The following is a 16,431-nucleotide window of genomic DNA, read 5'->3' as shown; positions in this document are numbered from 1 at the left end:
CAGCAGAAGTAATGCTGCTGGTTGCACACTTCATGCTGTCTTTTCCATAGAGTGCAACACCCCGTATTTAGGCATAGTTTCCATCATTCATCCTGTGCCTGAAGGTGCCTTCTTGTTTTGATGGAGTCCTGCCTGTCCTTGAACTTCTGCCCCTCTGTTGTCTGGGCCTCCAAGATACTGGTTGCTCCTGCAGTTGTGTCTTTGGGCTTCAGCTTTTCTGAACTCCTCTTTCTTCCAGGGACTAGAGAGCCTGGGAAGTGAGGTGTCCAGGAACAGACAGAGATTTTAGGCAGAGATGAAAATCAGATCAGATATGATATAAGTGGTGGAAGTATGGCTAGAAAGAGTGCAGGTTTTCAGGACAGCAATGCTTCTCCCTCTTATCCACTCTTGTGAAAACAGGATTTGGTGGGGTTGGGCCCTTCCTTTCAATACAGTGAATCTAATGGCTCTAGAGCACATAATTCTTGTTTTCTGTGTCGGCCTGAAGAGAAAAAGAGGAGAAAAAGATGAAGGTTCACTTCATCTGGCACCTAATCCTTTTGGGAAGGGTGSCTGGGAGTCTGATGCAATGGAAGGGCAGCTTGTATCAGCCGTCATGGAAGAGGTGATGGAACATTCTGTAAATTCACTTTTTTTTATGGGCCTAATTTCTCTGTTTTGAAAACAGATCTCCAGTAGGAGTTCCAGAAAGCACCCCACAGCTGTTTGGAAACGCCTGGAAAACCTTATCAGCCTGTGTTCTTGTCCAYGACAACTCTCAGATGGACCCCTGTGACATTCACCTACAGGCAGGTGGGCACTGAAGCTCTGTTACTGACAAAAGGATTTCAGTGTATGACATCTCATTTTCCTAGATGGATCAGGAAAATAACAACTAGTCCTCTCCACTGAAAAATACAGATGCTTGTTGGTCATGTTTGCTGACTTCGAGGCCTAACAAGCCATGTAGTGTGTTCTTTATAAATTTGTTCTGCTACCTGTRATGCTCTTTGAGTACCCACTTGAACTGTACTGTGTCATCAGTTGCACTTTCTCTTCCAAATCTTTGTAAACCTCCCCACTAAAACAGTGTTCAATCTGTTATTTGTGTAGCATCTTATGCAGCGGAAGCTTGTAGCATCCTTACGAAAGAGCTCTTTGCTCCCTGCTACCCCTATTTGAGCCCCATTCCCTATTTTGAGCAGTGCAGAAGAGACACTTGCAAATGTGGACAAGTTTGTTTTTGCTCTGCTCTGGCCCATTACGCTCATCACTGCCGAAGATTTGGAGTTGTAATAGACTTCAGAGGAAGTGTCCCAGACTGTGGTGAGTTGTCCTTCATTTCCCATCTCACTAATTGCTGCTTCAAGACTTCGGAATAAGAATTGGAAAATGAAATTTAAGTGGATATTACCTATTAATTATGAGGAGTGAATTAATCCTAGCACAATCTGCTGTGTACATGGCAAGCTTCTTCCTCGCCAAGGAGGAATTGATACCAACTTTTTTTTTTTCCACAGGATTGTTTCTACTGTTAGTTTTCTTTAGCTGCTTTTGGATTAAGAACTAATGTAAAGATTTTTTTATTGAATTTGGGGATTTGAAATACATGCAAAATGAAAAATGCACATGCATCTTTCAGATGCTGCGCGCTTCACAAAGCCCATGTGCAAGAGCCAAGCATTTTCAGAGCTGGAGACAAAAAGCTCCAAGTGCTTGATGTCCCCAGTGTAAATCTAGATTAACTGTGCTGGCTTCATTGTACTCACGATTACTGTGGGTTTACRTCTGTGTAGTTTACAGAGTGTAGTGCCAAGATGGCAATTTTAGTGGAATTTAATGTAATTGGGAATGAAAGAATAGAGAGATTTATCAGAAAACTTTCGGGAGGCACCCGTGTCTCTTGCGCCGTAATTTGAGAGATGTGTTTCATTTGGGCAGCTCTCTCATGTGAAGACACAAAGGAGTACAGTACTTGTGTAGCTACCTGTGGCAGAACCTGCCAAGCGCTGTCCGTGCCAGAGACGTGCAGCAGTGACTGTGTTGAAGGCTGTGCTTGTCCCCCTGGAATGTATTTGAATTCCAGGACTGATCGGTGTATCCAGAGGTAAGTAGAGCTGAGTTTTGTTATACACGCACTCCCTGTTCTAGTTCACTGTATTTGGAAGTACACCTGGAAAATTAATAAGCCTGTAACCCCTGTGTTATGCCTCTGTAGGCTTGACTGGGTTTGAGAATCATACGAAACTGTATGTTGATCAAAAATAGTTTTTTGTGGCACTTGCACGCATCCTGTGTGTGCAAAGCTGGCTGATACTCAGTGTGGTTTTAGCATATGAGAAATAAACAAGGTGTCTGGGTTAAGCTTCTGTTTTGTTACTGATTTTACCTGGAACGGTGCTTGGACTGTGTGGCAACGTGTATCAGCATCTGGCTGGTTGTCTTTTCTCTGTTACTTGTTTTCCTCTTTTCCAGAAGTGAATGCCCGTGTTATTTTCAAGGAATTGACTACCCACCTGGAGAAAATGTTATCATGTCACTGGGAAAATGGTAAGTTACATTAATTGGTTTTATCTAAATGCCACGTTGCGTGGATTTCTTTTCCTGTGCTTTTGATTTTATTTTTTCATTCCTCGTTTCTTTCTTTTTCTAAAATGGAGAACAAATCTACATTATTTTTTTTTCTATGCATCTGTGGGCAGAGCTTCTGTAATTCTTACAGAATACATATATTTCAGATTGCTGTGATTATAATCCAATACCTTGGGATGCAAGTAGAAAGAAAACCCCTATTCTGTACGTACATCCCAGAAAACATCACTCCTTCATTACTGTCCTTTCCAGTCTGTTTAACAACCTTTGTTTTCATTCTCAGCCCCTGTATAAAATAGTTTTCCAGCCATAAAGCTTAGTGTTAAGGAGCAGTGTGGCATTATGAAAGAAGGAACAATGGGAATAATGAAGCTCCAGCCAAATGTCCATGAGTCTCTGTTACTGTTGTGTTTAACATTTGTTTTTGTCCTGATCTTTTTTCCCTTTTGCATCACTGCATTCATGCCATCCTTTCCTCGGCTTAGCTTTGGAAAAGATAAAATACTACCTGGAACATTTTTATTTCTTGTTTAAGCAGTATTTGAGCTCTCCTTCCCTGTATCAGTTGTTACAGAAGTTAGTTAAAGATGAATAGACCAAATCATTTCTGTGATAAATCAGTGTAATAGTTCAGTCTCTTGTAAAGAGCAGATAAGTGGTTAATACTGTCAGATTCCTGTTGCAATGGGGATATGACACACAGGTGCATCCTGTAACCTAGCATCTGTGAGTACCAAACATTATAAATCTATCCCCTAATGTTCACATTAGCTTATCTTTACCTTAGGACAGATGCCCTGGGCAGTATCAGCCAATACACCGGGAACAGTCCTTGGTGCCTATGTGCAAAGCCTGGATGTGCTCTTGGGTGCCTTCCAGATAGTTGTGTTTGCAGAGCACACGCTGTGCAGTGCTGGCAGCCTTTGGAAGGCTTCTCCATGTGGATTGCTTGGCTTGATCCTTTCGTCCTCTTCCCCAGAGTCTAGTCTGCTTAATTTCATGGCTCTGAGTACCCAGAGGTCCACAATTTTAARCCCATTTGTATTTAAAAAGTGTTTACTGGTTAACAGGTACTGTGTTTAAAAAGAAAATAAGAAGTCTGTATGTAGGGATGATTTTTGCTGGACACATCTTGGTAAGGCTGTATACCAGTCTATTGAAAAGAGACGTTTTCAAACACAGAAGTTAGGACTGTCAGATGTTGGGTTTTGGCTTGCATTTAGCATTAGGCAGGGAATCACACAGGGCTATGTGTGGATGAACATGATGGAAATCACACAGATTATATTGTTTTTATCTCTTTTTCGTATTAGAAACACTTATGGTCTTCATCATGCCATCTCCATCCTCTTTCCTCAAGTGCTTCATTTTGGAAACTTCTAAGTGGATTTTTGTTTCATGTTTATCTATGGACTAGCCTTTCTACTCTGCCTTCTTAAAGTACTTCTTTAAAACTATTTTTGCTGTGAAGCTTTCCAAGATAAGCATTTGTTTCTTCTGTACCAGCTCCCTTAGGTATTGTTTTGCCTGTTGGCTGCATTAAACTATGAGGTCTTTGAGCCAGGGCTTTTATGTCTTTCTCTTAATGCTTTGGTGTGTGTATGTGACTTCAGATACGACACTGGATTGCCCAAAGTGCGTAGAGAACTTTATTCTGCATTTGCTGGTGCAGAGTAATAAATTTATTAAGCTCATGGGAGAGATTGTAGCTGTTGCAGAGGAACGGGAGACTAATAATGAAGTTCTTGGCTCACATTTATCCCTAGTACAACCCAGGGTTTGAAATGAAGCCAGTGCTTCTGAYCCTGGATTGCTGTCAAATTCCCTGCCATTCTATAAAAGTAGTAGTAGTAGATTGTGGTGCCTGGAGCTGAGCAGGAATGGGTGGTTATGGTGCCCTGTGCTGCTGTGCCGTTAGTAGCTTGTAACTATATGTATGGGATTTTGTTTTTATTTTGCTGAAATTGCTCATTGAATTTTCATTTTAAGTAATAATCCTGTTTTATATTCAGGATGTACATAATATATAGGCATTATATACAGTAAGAGTAAAATTACTCCCAGTGATAAAACTCCTATTGCCTTAGGGAGCGGAATAGTGGTATATTTCTGTATGTGTTTTTTATGTCAGTCTATATATTTTCCATTCCTTGCAGTAATGTTTGTACCATGCAAAGCTTTTTATTTTTAAGACTTTCAGGGCTTTTTCTGTAATCTTTAGGATACACACCAAGAAAAGGGTTGAAATGTTATTAATACTCTATGCATTAAAGCAATAAATACTCGTTCTCTAGTTACCATCCATAATGCATATGTATTTATACAGTTCTCATATTGATTTGTACTGAATACATCATTATTAAACAGTCAACAAGAACTAATGTTTCAGATTTTCATGGTGCTTATTACTTACTCATATATTTTTATTGTAGCCATTGCAAGGATGGAGTAATGAGTTGTGATAACAACATAATTGGTGAGTGAAGAGACAAAGGGAAAAGATGCTTAAAGCTTCATGAAGACGTATCCTCTCATCCCTGTGGAATATCTTCTTAGAAGCAGATTGTGAAATCTTTACAAGTGAATATTTTGCAGGATGGAAACCCAGAATTAGAAATTATAGATTTGTATGATTGAAAGTGGAGCAGGTGAAAAGCGGCAGCAGATTTGTCCAAAATATGGCTACATCTGAGCGACTTCCCCTGTCTTTTGATGCTATAGAATGTTTCCTAGATTGCTAATGCAAACAATTTTAGTTACATGACATAAGCATCAGAACTTCAGGAGGATAAAGAAAGGATAATTTTGTTCCATCGAACGTGGTTGTAGGAACTGTTCACTGGCAGTGATTTTTCTCGTCTTCTTGTTCTTCCAAACCCCCTGAATAACTTTGAAATGTCAAAAATGTTCAAATCACTGAACAACTTTGAAATACCGAAAAAAGATACTGCTTCTGTGATACATTAGAAAAGGAATATATTTTRTATTTTCCTTTTCTTTTATGTGTCGTAAAGCGTTAGAGTCCAGACTTAGTGAATGATGCTCCATTACTTCGCTTTAGAACATTTTTTTTCTCTCTTATTTTGACATTTCACTTTCAGAATTGCCATCTCCTTGGCTTTTAGCAGAAATCTCTTCCCAGCACTTTTAAGGTGGCCGTTTAACTCTTCGACAGCTGTATGGAAATACTCTTCTTAAAAGTGCAAAGGATAAAAGCCCAAACAACTATAGATAATTTTGAACTCTACCATCATTTTGGGCATTTTTGTTGCACATAAGCAGTATGTGCTCAGCACATCCCAGAAGTAATTTTGGTGCAGAATTGTTTTATTTATTGGATGGAATTTGTATCCTAGCTCTTTAACTAACTCAGGAAGCAAAAGAAAGCAAGAATAGTGTAAAAACGTTTGTCTTCTTAGTAGTACTTCCCTTTGCTGTTTTGAAGGGCTAATTCCTGACTAAATACTTAAAAAGTAATGTCCTTCACTGAGCAAATATAGTCATTTCACTATTTAATATCAGACTTTTAGGGATTCTGTGAAGTTAACTGTGATCAGGAGGAGCAGACAATAGTATGGTACTGGTCCAGTTTTAAAAGTTCTTAGTTTTCTTAGTCTAAATAATCTAGTTGCATAACCTGTCAGATACAAAATTTCATTTTTGAAGACTTAATTTTTTTTTTTTTCCCTTCCCAGCACACAGCTGCCCGGCTGGCCAGATTTATATCAACTGCAGCAATCTGCAAACTGATCCTGAGCTCAATAGAGAGAGAACTTGTGAGAATCAACTGCTAAACCTCACTTTCTCAGCACATTTTCCTTGCRTTTCCGGCTGTGTTTGTCCACAGGGGTGAGTATGGGCCATCTTTTAGCTTTCATTGAACAATTGTTGTCAAACTGTCAGCAGAGATTGCGTAGTTAATTCCAATAGGCACGTATCAGGCTTAGTGAATCCGAGCTGTCAAGGAGTGAGTGCTTGCAAAGTACCAAAGTTTTGGAGTCAAATTTTATATCAAAACTTGTATGGTACTGGTTTTCTATGTGTGATTTCTGAGATGATAACCTTCTCCCTTTCCTTCAGATATAAGTTAGTTCTTGAATTGAAGTTTTTATATATGTTTTCTTGTATTGGAAGGCTCAGTGTCAAAGAGCAGTAATTCTAAAGCTGTGATGGTCTGTTTGACTGGTTGCAAGAGACAAACTGTTCTAATTTTCTAGAAACAAAATAAATAAATTAGGTGCCATGTTTAGTGTAGCATCTGGAAACTTCATGTGTAACCATGGGGAACAAAATTAAATCTGCAGAAATAAGAATAAGCTGCTGCTTTTGTGTGTGTTGTGTGTGTGTGTGTGTGTGTGTGTGTGTGTGTAGGATCTCACTCTCAGTGTTTATGATATATGGAGGGAAATGGTATCGCAGTCTTTGTTTTTGACTGGAAATGTCAAGCAGTATAGATTAAGCAGAAATGACAAAATAGCTTAACATTGTTTTTATGTAGTCGATACACAATAGGTTAAACTAATATGGTAGGCCTTATGCATTGTTTTATGGACTATTCCGCTAAAAGCAAGGGAACAAGTTTCCAGGTTCCGTCAGTCCTGTGAAATCCAGTGTTGTAACAAAAACTTGATGTGTCCTTTTTCAGAGCAGAGATGCTTCTAAAGAGCTGAAAAAGGAGAAGCAGCGTCAAAAAGCTGTTTTGTGCCAAAAGCCTTACTTTGTGTTACATTGAAAAGTAATATTTTGAAAATTAATTCCTTGAGATACTGAAGAATGTTTTCTCCTCCATTCCTCCTTGTGTTGTGCTTAAGAGTATGTTCTAGAGGAACACAATGAAATGCAAATCAAATACAAAGCAGGTAACTCAGAGTGAAAAGTAGCAATTGCCTCTATAGGTGTCATTCACATGACTCCCTTTTTAACTCACACTTCCCCCTGCTTTAAAAATCTAATGGAGAATGTGGTTCTCCTGGAAAACCTTCTGATTTGGCTTTATTCTGATTAACTGACAAATTGAGGGCTTCAGGCCTTTTAAGAAAAGCATTTTATTCATGTTTTTCAGATGCCTGCAGAACCTTAAAACCAGTATTTCTYGTCTCTTGCTGCTTAAATAAGTTTTCTCTGCTGCACATCAGAAAGAGAACAAAAGTAATACAATGTTCATCACAGTGTTTGTAACTTTTCAAGTGAATTCTTCTATTCAGTTTTCTGCGTCTGGGTCGCTCAGATTCACATACTCATCCCTCTTTAATTATACCAAATGTGTGTGATTTGACGTGAGGCAGCAGCCTTTGGCCAAAATCTCTGCATTCCTACATGCTGTGCAGCATGGTTGCACTAAAGCCTGATTTGGACACATGCTGTGTTCTGACTCTTTTCCACTAGCTTTCCATGGACTCCAGGCAGTGGTGAACCCTGAAACGGCCAGCTTTTCTTTGGTGCTTCTTAAAAGCTGCTTTTCCTGTTGCTGTCAGGCAAAGCAGTACTGAAGTGACTGAAGAAACCTGCCCGTGTGTTCCCCTTTCCTACCTGTGTGTTACCCCTCGTGGCAGCAGGAGCTGCATTTGCCACTTACCACCTTTGTCTGTGCAGACCTCGGAAAACTGCTGGTTGAGGCTTAATTGGAACTTAGCTGGCACCCTGCAGTATTTTCAAGACCTTAAGATGGGCCCTGGGCTGTGTTAGCGGTGTCACTGCAGCAAGGAGGCTGCAGGCACGTGAGGCATGTGGTTATCTGCCCCTTCTGAGACAGGCTGCCTTTGTGTCCCAAACGCCACCCGGAATCCTGGCCCACTCAACTGCTCAGTTCTCCTAATGAGTGGTGTGCAGAGTTTTTTTTTTCCAATTTTATTTTGTSCTAATTTACGATGTGATTTTGTTCCGTGATCAGCTCTTCTGCCTAAAGATGCTGAAAGAAACGTTGTGACTATTTACTGTAGTTCTTAAGTGTGAGATTCTCTTTTGGAAACTTTACTGTCCGTATTTTATGGATCTTTTTCTTTTGTTGTTCCTGATGATGTAAATTAAATCTTACCGTTCAAAAACAATAACACGAGTGGAACTTTGCACAAAAGAGAGGTATATCCTACCCTGTTGGTGTACATATATATATGTGCATATGCATATAYACACACACACACACACACAYATATATATTTAGTGTCTAAAGTGTCACTGTACGTTTTTTTCTGAATGTATTGTGAAACTTCAGGTGTTAGACCTGAGTCTAACAACCTTTTTTCTTCTACTGTCTCTTCCTTCTCCCTGCCAACCAGCTATTCATGGAAAGTGGAAGACAAGAGAAGCGTAGGAAAGGTGGTTACTCCACAATTGAGTAGAGTTTTAGAGCAGCCTTCATATTACTCTTAACTTGTACAGTCTAGTAAYAGTGGTGAAGGATCCGTATAATCCTTGATGCTGCAGGGAGGCACTGTGCTCTGTCCTGCCATGCCAAGGCCAGCTCTGGAAGGGGCTCGTAGGTGTTTTCAGGGATATGTAAATGGAAGAGGACAAAATCGAACACAAGGTTTGCTCTAGGTTACTGATTATCTCATTAAATTTTGAAAGTGTTGGTTGTGTGATTGCTCAGAGAGACTGTAYGTGACACTATTTACAGGCTTATCAATCTAAAGGTTGATGACATTAGCCTATTTTTCATTCATAATATCCCATTAAGTCAGCATAATTATTGGAGGAAAAACTCTCATCTAAAAAGTCAGCAAAAGTTTTGTTTTTTTTTTATTTGATAGGTAAAATATTAGAAGTTTTACTTGYCTTTAGACACTTGGGCCACCCTTATCAAAATGTCCTGGCTTCCCAGAACCAGTAGTGCTCCGTAATGGGAACAGTCTTGCCATGGGGCTGTGCAGCCAGCACCTGCATCAGTTTAAGCATCAACCTCTGACACTCGTGCCAGTTGTGTTTTGTATCAGTCTTTTTCTGATGGATTATTTTAAATATAGCAGGTTCTAACAGCACCTGGGCTTGAGAGAGAGGCCAAATGTATCTTCACAGCAGTGAGGTTAAGGCTGGAGTCAGGCAGGTGTTTCCTACTTTCTGTTTCCTGATCTGGCGCTGTGAAATGAACTAACCAAAACATTACTACAACAGACAATTAAAATACAGGAAAACTGAGCATATGTCACTGATATAGAAACTGAGGAGGTTTTTAACAGATTTTATTCATAAAGACTCTTTTCATTTTACCTTACATGTCATTTTTTCAAAAATATTTATTAWCAGGATATCCTTAGTCTGTGCCTATACATCTCCCTACCAGAAGAGATACTTGAAGGAGATATTTATGGAGAGGTTGCATAGCAAACCTACACCTATGCATTTCATTGGACATTAAACACAGACATGAAGAAAAACRTGTGGTACTTCAAAGGGGAATAGCCCCTTGCATCTCAGTAGCATTTTGGTGCTGAATTCTTAGATCCCTGAAACCTATCTGTCTGCTTGGCTTTGCAAGAGAGGAAGCTGTTAGCGCCTGCTCCAGGGCAGCGCTKCGACGAGGGGACCCTGTTCGGTGTTACCTTGTCAGGGTGAGCCTTTCATGTCTGAATGGGGCCTATTCAGTTGGGAACTTAGAGCAGTGGGAACTTCAGCCCTCCACTGATTRTCCACAAGTGACAAAATGCCTGGAATAAATATGAACTACAAAGAACATTTCTTATACCCAGTATCATTTAAGAGATTCTTTGCCAGTATAGGCACCAGTATCATTTAAGAGACTGTTTCTTTGCCAGTTGGTATAGGTATATTTCAATACTTGGCGTTTAAAAAGAAGGATCTGTTTAGATTTTATATGGCCTTCAAGAAATTCTTTTATTATGTAACTAAGATGTTTCCTACTCCAGCTGTATCGGGCTGGATTGAGCTGGGAGCAGATATCAAATGAGAAGCAAGTTGAGCTACATGATTTAGAGCAAAATACACTGTGGTATCCTGTTAATAATTTACATGTTTTTGAAGAAAATCATGATTTTCTCTATGTAGATCTGTTTGTCACTGGATATGTCTGGATCTTCTGTGGGGTGCTGGACCTTTAGGATCTGAGCTTCTACCTGCTTTCACAGCAGATAATATAAAAATATTTTTATGAAATGAATCAATCAAAGATTTCAGATTTTGTCCATTACCTCGATGCTAGCCATGATTTTGAGCAGGAAAATTTAGTTCTAGTCTTGAACTATAAMTAGCTGTGCTATGGTTGTTATCAAACAACCAAATATGGTTGTTATCATGAAATTCTCCATTGAAGACTAAGGGGATATTTCTGCTAATAAAGCTAAGCATATTTGTGAGAGTTTATGTGAAAGTAAGGTTCTTTATGTGAAAGTAAGCTTCTTATAGCTCAGGTGCATATGCGGTTCATTTCATATATCCTGAGTATCTATCGATTAGGTTATTCTCAGAGTAGGAGGTTAAAGTACAGATGTAGAAAACTTGTTCAGTCAAATCAACCTCTTTAGTTCAGGCAAAAAAAAAGACTTGAAGAACAAGTCTGCATCATTTAAATATATACAAGTGGAAGCAAGGCAACTGTTTTTTTAACAGTTTGGCACATATTGCTAGAATGAAGGGGCATGATGGCTATTCCATCTGTAGGAAGGTTTACTTAAAATAAACGTAAGTTAATTGGCTCAGTTAAAAGGTAAAATGGTARAATTTAGAGGTGGCCGGACTTGAAAAATCTTAATATTTCCCTGACTTGAAAATTTGCACACTAAGGAATTAGATCTTCATAGGATCACTATGTCCAAGCTAAGCTAATGTTGAAGTGTTAGCGYTTATTAAATATTCAGGCTGAAGTGGAATTACCAAATTATACATCTATAAGTGTTAATAAAATTGTGCCTTTTTCAATTTTGGAAGATTTTAGATATTGTCTCTGTTTTCAATAATAATCCCATAAATCATTTAAAAATACAGGAAGAGATGTTTATGTGTGGACCTCAGCTGTATTTCTATTGAAYGCTTATTTCATGTTCTACTTTTCATAGCCTTGTTAAACATGGAGATGCATGTTTGGAAGCCGATGAATGCCCATGTTCTTGGAAAGGAAAGGAATACTTTSCAGGTGACAAAGTCGTTTCTTCCTGTCATACATGGTAAGCAGAAGTCTCTATAGGTATCATTTGGTTGTATTTCTCTTTCGGCTTAGTCTTTATGTTTCTTTATTTGGGAATGATAACATTTGTATTTGAGTAAAGCTTGATTTAGAATCATTTATCAAGGTAATTTAAATTAATTTTGATCATCACAATAATCTAAATGAATATTCCAGAGCTGGTATTTCTAGAGCATAGGAAAAAAAATTCAAACAATATAATGACCTTTATGAAACTTTTTACTTCTTCATCTTCAAATCTAGTGTTAAACCTGGGCAGCCTGAGAGTCCAAAACCCATGTTCATAAGTTTAAATTTAAGAGATTACTGAGCAGTGACATATACTGAACTCAGACACTGGTTGCTGATTTTTGTACACAGAAGTAAGACAGCTGATGAATTAGTTAGCTTTGAACAGAAGTGTCAAGTAGACATTGGTTGAGAGGATCACTCATTAGGTGTAGAGGGTTATTCCTTTTATTGTGTGCGTGACACATACCCTGTAACTACATCATTTTGCAAACTGTCCTTTGGCATTCTGGCTAGAGCTTTGAACACTCCCATTAGAACTTTGTACACGACCATTTCAAGAAGCTTCACAAGAGCGACGTGAAAGAAAGTACCAGGCCTGCAGAATCCTGAAATGAGCCCGTTTGCTCCGTGCTTTCCACGTGCTTCCTTCTCCGGCCGCTCCTGCTCAGTGCCAGCCGGTGCCAGGCGTTAGCCATACCAGAGCCTCCCCTTGCTCCGCCGCGTTATCCAGCATCAGGATGTCGGGGTAGCGGAGCCTCCAGCTTGCCAGCAGAGCAGGTCCTGTCGTCCCCTTCTTTCAGCCTCCTGGCTGCACTTAGCCAGTGTCTCCCCGGGGCAGCCCCGCGCAGCCACGGCCTGGCCGGCAGTGCTGCTCACTGTCCGCTCTGGATGTCCTCGCCCCCTCCAGCCTCGTGCTGACCGCCTACCTCTGCCTCTCGTCAGGTCCTCACTCTCTGCTCTACAAGATACTTGTAGCCCTTTGGTCGACTGGTGAAGCGACTCACAAGCCATCTCCACCGGGCAGGCAGGTAAAGCGACCCGGGTTATTCACCCCCTTATTTCCAAAGGCCTCTCCAGGTGGACCTGGTGTGGGATTGCTTGCATCAGAAAGAACCACTATATCCCATTTAATCTGTTTGAGACTTCACCAAAGGCAGCAGCAGTGTAGGAGGGAAGATATTGGATATTTACCTTTCTTTCATTTTTTTTGTGAGGCCAGACCCATTAGTTCATGCACACTTCCTTAAGGCTCTCGTGGCTTTTCTAGTTTTCCATGTCAAGAAGTAAAGATGTGCAAAGTGATAATGAATTTTTAGCAATTAGCACAGACAGGCTGGAAGTCTGCAACAAGCAGCTCTGCTTTCCACAGAGGTGACGTGCTGGCCATGAAGTGCAGAAGGTCTTTTGATGTCCTCTGGTTGTACCCAGGGGTGTATTTGATGTCTCTCTGGAAATGTACCCACTTGAGTGCTCATAACAGTTGTTGGTGGCTTCAGTGTTAGTTAGCACACAGRAATACTGTGGTATTGGTGTTCAATATCATCTTACTAATAATGTAGGATATAATATTAGTAGCATAAGTGTTGATCTCATTTCTCCACCGAACAGTAAAATGACAAGTAGAACTTGGTAAGTTGCCAAACTGCCTATGGGAAGCTGAGAACCGTCACACCTAGTGCCAGGGTCTGGCAGAACTCAAGTCTGTTTCCCAGCTTGCGAGGTGGGCTAGTTTGGTTTTCACTTTGAGGCCATTGAGGGAATGTTGGTTAGTGTCTATGGGCTGCTCTGTGGGGCCTTCTGTTTTCTTCTGTGCTTACTTATTTGAAATAAGTRTTAATAAAAGCTGGTCAAGTTTTAGATAAAGCTGATAGTTTGCTTTTCCAATTAGGAGTCTCTATGTCCTGATAGAAAAATGCTGATTTGCTTAGTATGAAACATGAYTGTGGTACAGAAGTCTGGTTGAAGACATAACGAGACTCTTGAGGGCTGCTTTTTGGCTTAAAATGTGTGTAAAGGAGCTCCCTACCCATTGCTTGATATGAAGCAATTCTCCACGGGCCCCTGATATATCAGCATGTTGAAAAGTTCTTGGATGGGCCAAGAGAAAAGCTCAACCCTGGTGCCTCACAGGCAGCATGAGAAGCAGCACTTGCTCTTTCAGCTCAAATGTACTTTCAATAGCATGAATACTCTGTCAATAAGCTTGATATCCTGGCTTAGGCCCTGCTTTAAGGGGACTAGAGTTAACTGAGATGAGTYCTACTGCCATCTGCTTATGCTTTGTTAAAGCAATGTAGTACTTTTACCAGTAATGCAGTAATATGCTTAGTGTATTTATGTATGTGCTCATATAAAGCACAAGCAATGGGCCAAGACAATGATGGGATAAGCAGTCTTGGAAAATCTGTAAAATTGCTCTTTTTTTTTTTTATTTTTTATTTATTTATTTTTTTTATTAAATGCTAAGGGAACAGAAGAAAACATGTTGCTTCTAGTAACTGGAACTGCCTTGAGTTTTATTTACTCTGTTTTCTTGACAAAAGCCACTCCTACTAAAACCACAGCATTTTAACCTCTCACATATGATAGCAATATGAATGGAAAATAGAAATAATACATCTAGCTTGTTATTAGCTCTCTCTTAAGGATTTGAGATGATAAAAAAGAGCCATTTCTGAAGTATTTTCGTAAATTAAATTCACAGGTTATTTGTAAGATRTGAAACACTTTAATCAGGAGATTAATCAACTAATGATTTTGAACATGAACATACTGTATAGCTATACTGCATAGTAAATTTAGCCTGTAWTAATGATCTGTATTTAGTTATACCTATAATAAACTATAATAAAGTTATACAAGACGACAAGTTCTGCAGCTTTTATCAAGGGAATCTTTTCTAAGTGTCTCAGTGATTTAGGAGATTACAAAATACCATATTGAAATACTACCTCTGCATTCATGAAGTGAAATCTTATCCATTCTTCTTTATAAATGCATTTTATTAATGTAAAATCCACGTTCACATAGAGAGTGAATAAGAACTGTAGTAAAAGGGAAGACTACTGGTTTATTCTATGATTCAGCTAATGCAGAAACAAATGTACTGGGAGAACATGGTGAAGAAGGCTTTACTCGTGTGGCTCATTATTGACACGAGTTACTAGAGGACGAGCTGTATTTCCTTTAGAGGCAGTTTTTSTTTTCTTGTTTCAATAAAAGAAATGCCCATGCAGTCTCCATGTATTTCGGAACCTGTAAAATTTAACAGGGAGAAGCACAGACTGTGTGGATTCAGTACGTAACTTCTTTTTTCAAAGCTTTTTTCTTTTTTTAATGTTGCTTTTAGTTAACCTTAAAAGGTGTTACTGCCCATAATCCTCATACTTAGTAAGTATGACTGGAGTGTTATTGCTGTGAGCATTTCTCTGGGGTTGATGTTACCATAACTGGTCCTACATTTTTCAGTGTTTGCCAACACGGATCTTTCCAATGCACTTTCCATCCTTGCCCGTCGATGTGCACTGCCTACGGGGATCGACATTACAGGACATTTGATGGACTCGCGTTTGACTTCGTTGGAGCTTGTAAGGTCTACCTGGTTAAGGTGAGACTTTTTTTAAAAAGCTTCTGTAAAACTGGAGTTATAAATTAGAGAAAATTTCTAAAACTGAATCTCTTAAAAATTGTTGCTACTTGTATTTTAATCCTTATTTACTATCACTCAAATAATAGATATAATATTCCAAAAAATTTCATTTGGTTCTGTGTGCGGTAACAGTGGTTTTGATTTAAAAGYGTGACTAAGAGAAGACAAAGCTTTCATGCAAATTTATGGAATTAACTAAGGTAAACCTTTGGATTTGCAGTTTGTTATGCAGTGTACAATCCACTATTTCTACTGCATGTTTCCTGTCTGCACATATACTGAGCTTTATGTATTATTCTTAAGCTTTAATGTTCCTTAAGCTTTGAACCATGCATAACATTATTATGCATAATATTATGCATAATGAACCAAGCATAACATATTGATGTTTCTGCTGATTGTATTATGCATATATATACACACACACACACACACACACACACACACAAATATATATATATAAAAATAGCTTTATTAGTTTATTATTATTTAACTGTGGCTATGTTATTGCTTTCTCTGCAGGGGACTTCTTCAACCAGCTTCTCAGTTATTATAGAAAATATTAACTGCTTTAGTACTGGAATCATTTGTAGAAAATACCTTTCCATTAATGTTGGAAAATCTTTTTTAATATTTGATGACGATACTGGGAATCCAGTAAGTTTCATTCCTTAACACTTTTTAAAAGGTAACAAATGTACTTTTGCAGGGGTGGGAAGGAGGGAGAGGAGTTTTTGTTCATTGGTAAAAAAATAAATTCATGCCACTTCAGTTGCAGAGGCACGAGTTCACTGGAAACCATAGACAAAATCTGGGGTGTATTTCATGAAAATGGTAAATGAGATGATCTTATTTCTTCTCTTTAGCCTTGATGTGTCTAAGGAAAATCTGGGCATTTTTAAGCCAGTGGGAGTTTTGCTCTAAATTGCACCGGAACTAAGGTTTTTGTCTGTTCTGGGATATAGCTCTATAGGAGGAATGTTCCTACACAGTTTCAAAAAATAAACTGCAGTTTCTGGTGTGCTTCCAAGTGTGAGTTTCACTTTTGTTATTTTTGGCC

General features: G+C 39.0%; 1 protein-coding gene across 1 annotated transcript in view; it reads left to right on the top strand.

Moving 5' to 3' along the window:
• The window catches only part of OTOG (otogelin), an 81,200-nt gene that overhangs the window by 22,886 nt on the left and 41,883 nt on the right, over positions 1-16,431 (top strand). The window contains 9 exon segments of the mRNA XM_026041158.1: positions 671-795; positions 1,096-1,308; positions 1,924-2,089; positions 2,458-2,532; positions 5,007-5,050; positions 6,270-6,423; positions 11,583-11,690; positions 15,191-15,329; positions 15,894-16,028. Coding sequence (XP_025896943.1) covers positions 671-795; positions 1,096-1,308; positions 1,924-2,089; positions 2,458-2,532; positions 5,007-5,050; positions 6,270-6,423; positions 11,583-11,690; positions 15,191-15,329; positions 15,894-16,028 — 1,159 coding nt within the window.

This window comes from Nothoprocta perdicaria, unplaced genomic scaffold (assembly GCF_003342845.1).
Source record: "Nothoprocta perdicaria isolate Ctin4 unplaced genomic scaffold, notPer1 scaffold_28, whole genome shotgun sequence".
NCBI lineage: Eukaryota > Metazoa > Chordata > Aves > Tinamiformes > Tinamidae > Nothoprocta > Nothoprocta perdicaria.
Note: the sequence above shows the minus strand (reverse complement) of the source record. Positions and strands in the feature narration are given on the sequence as shown.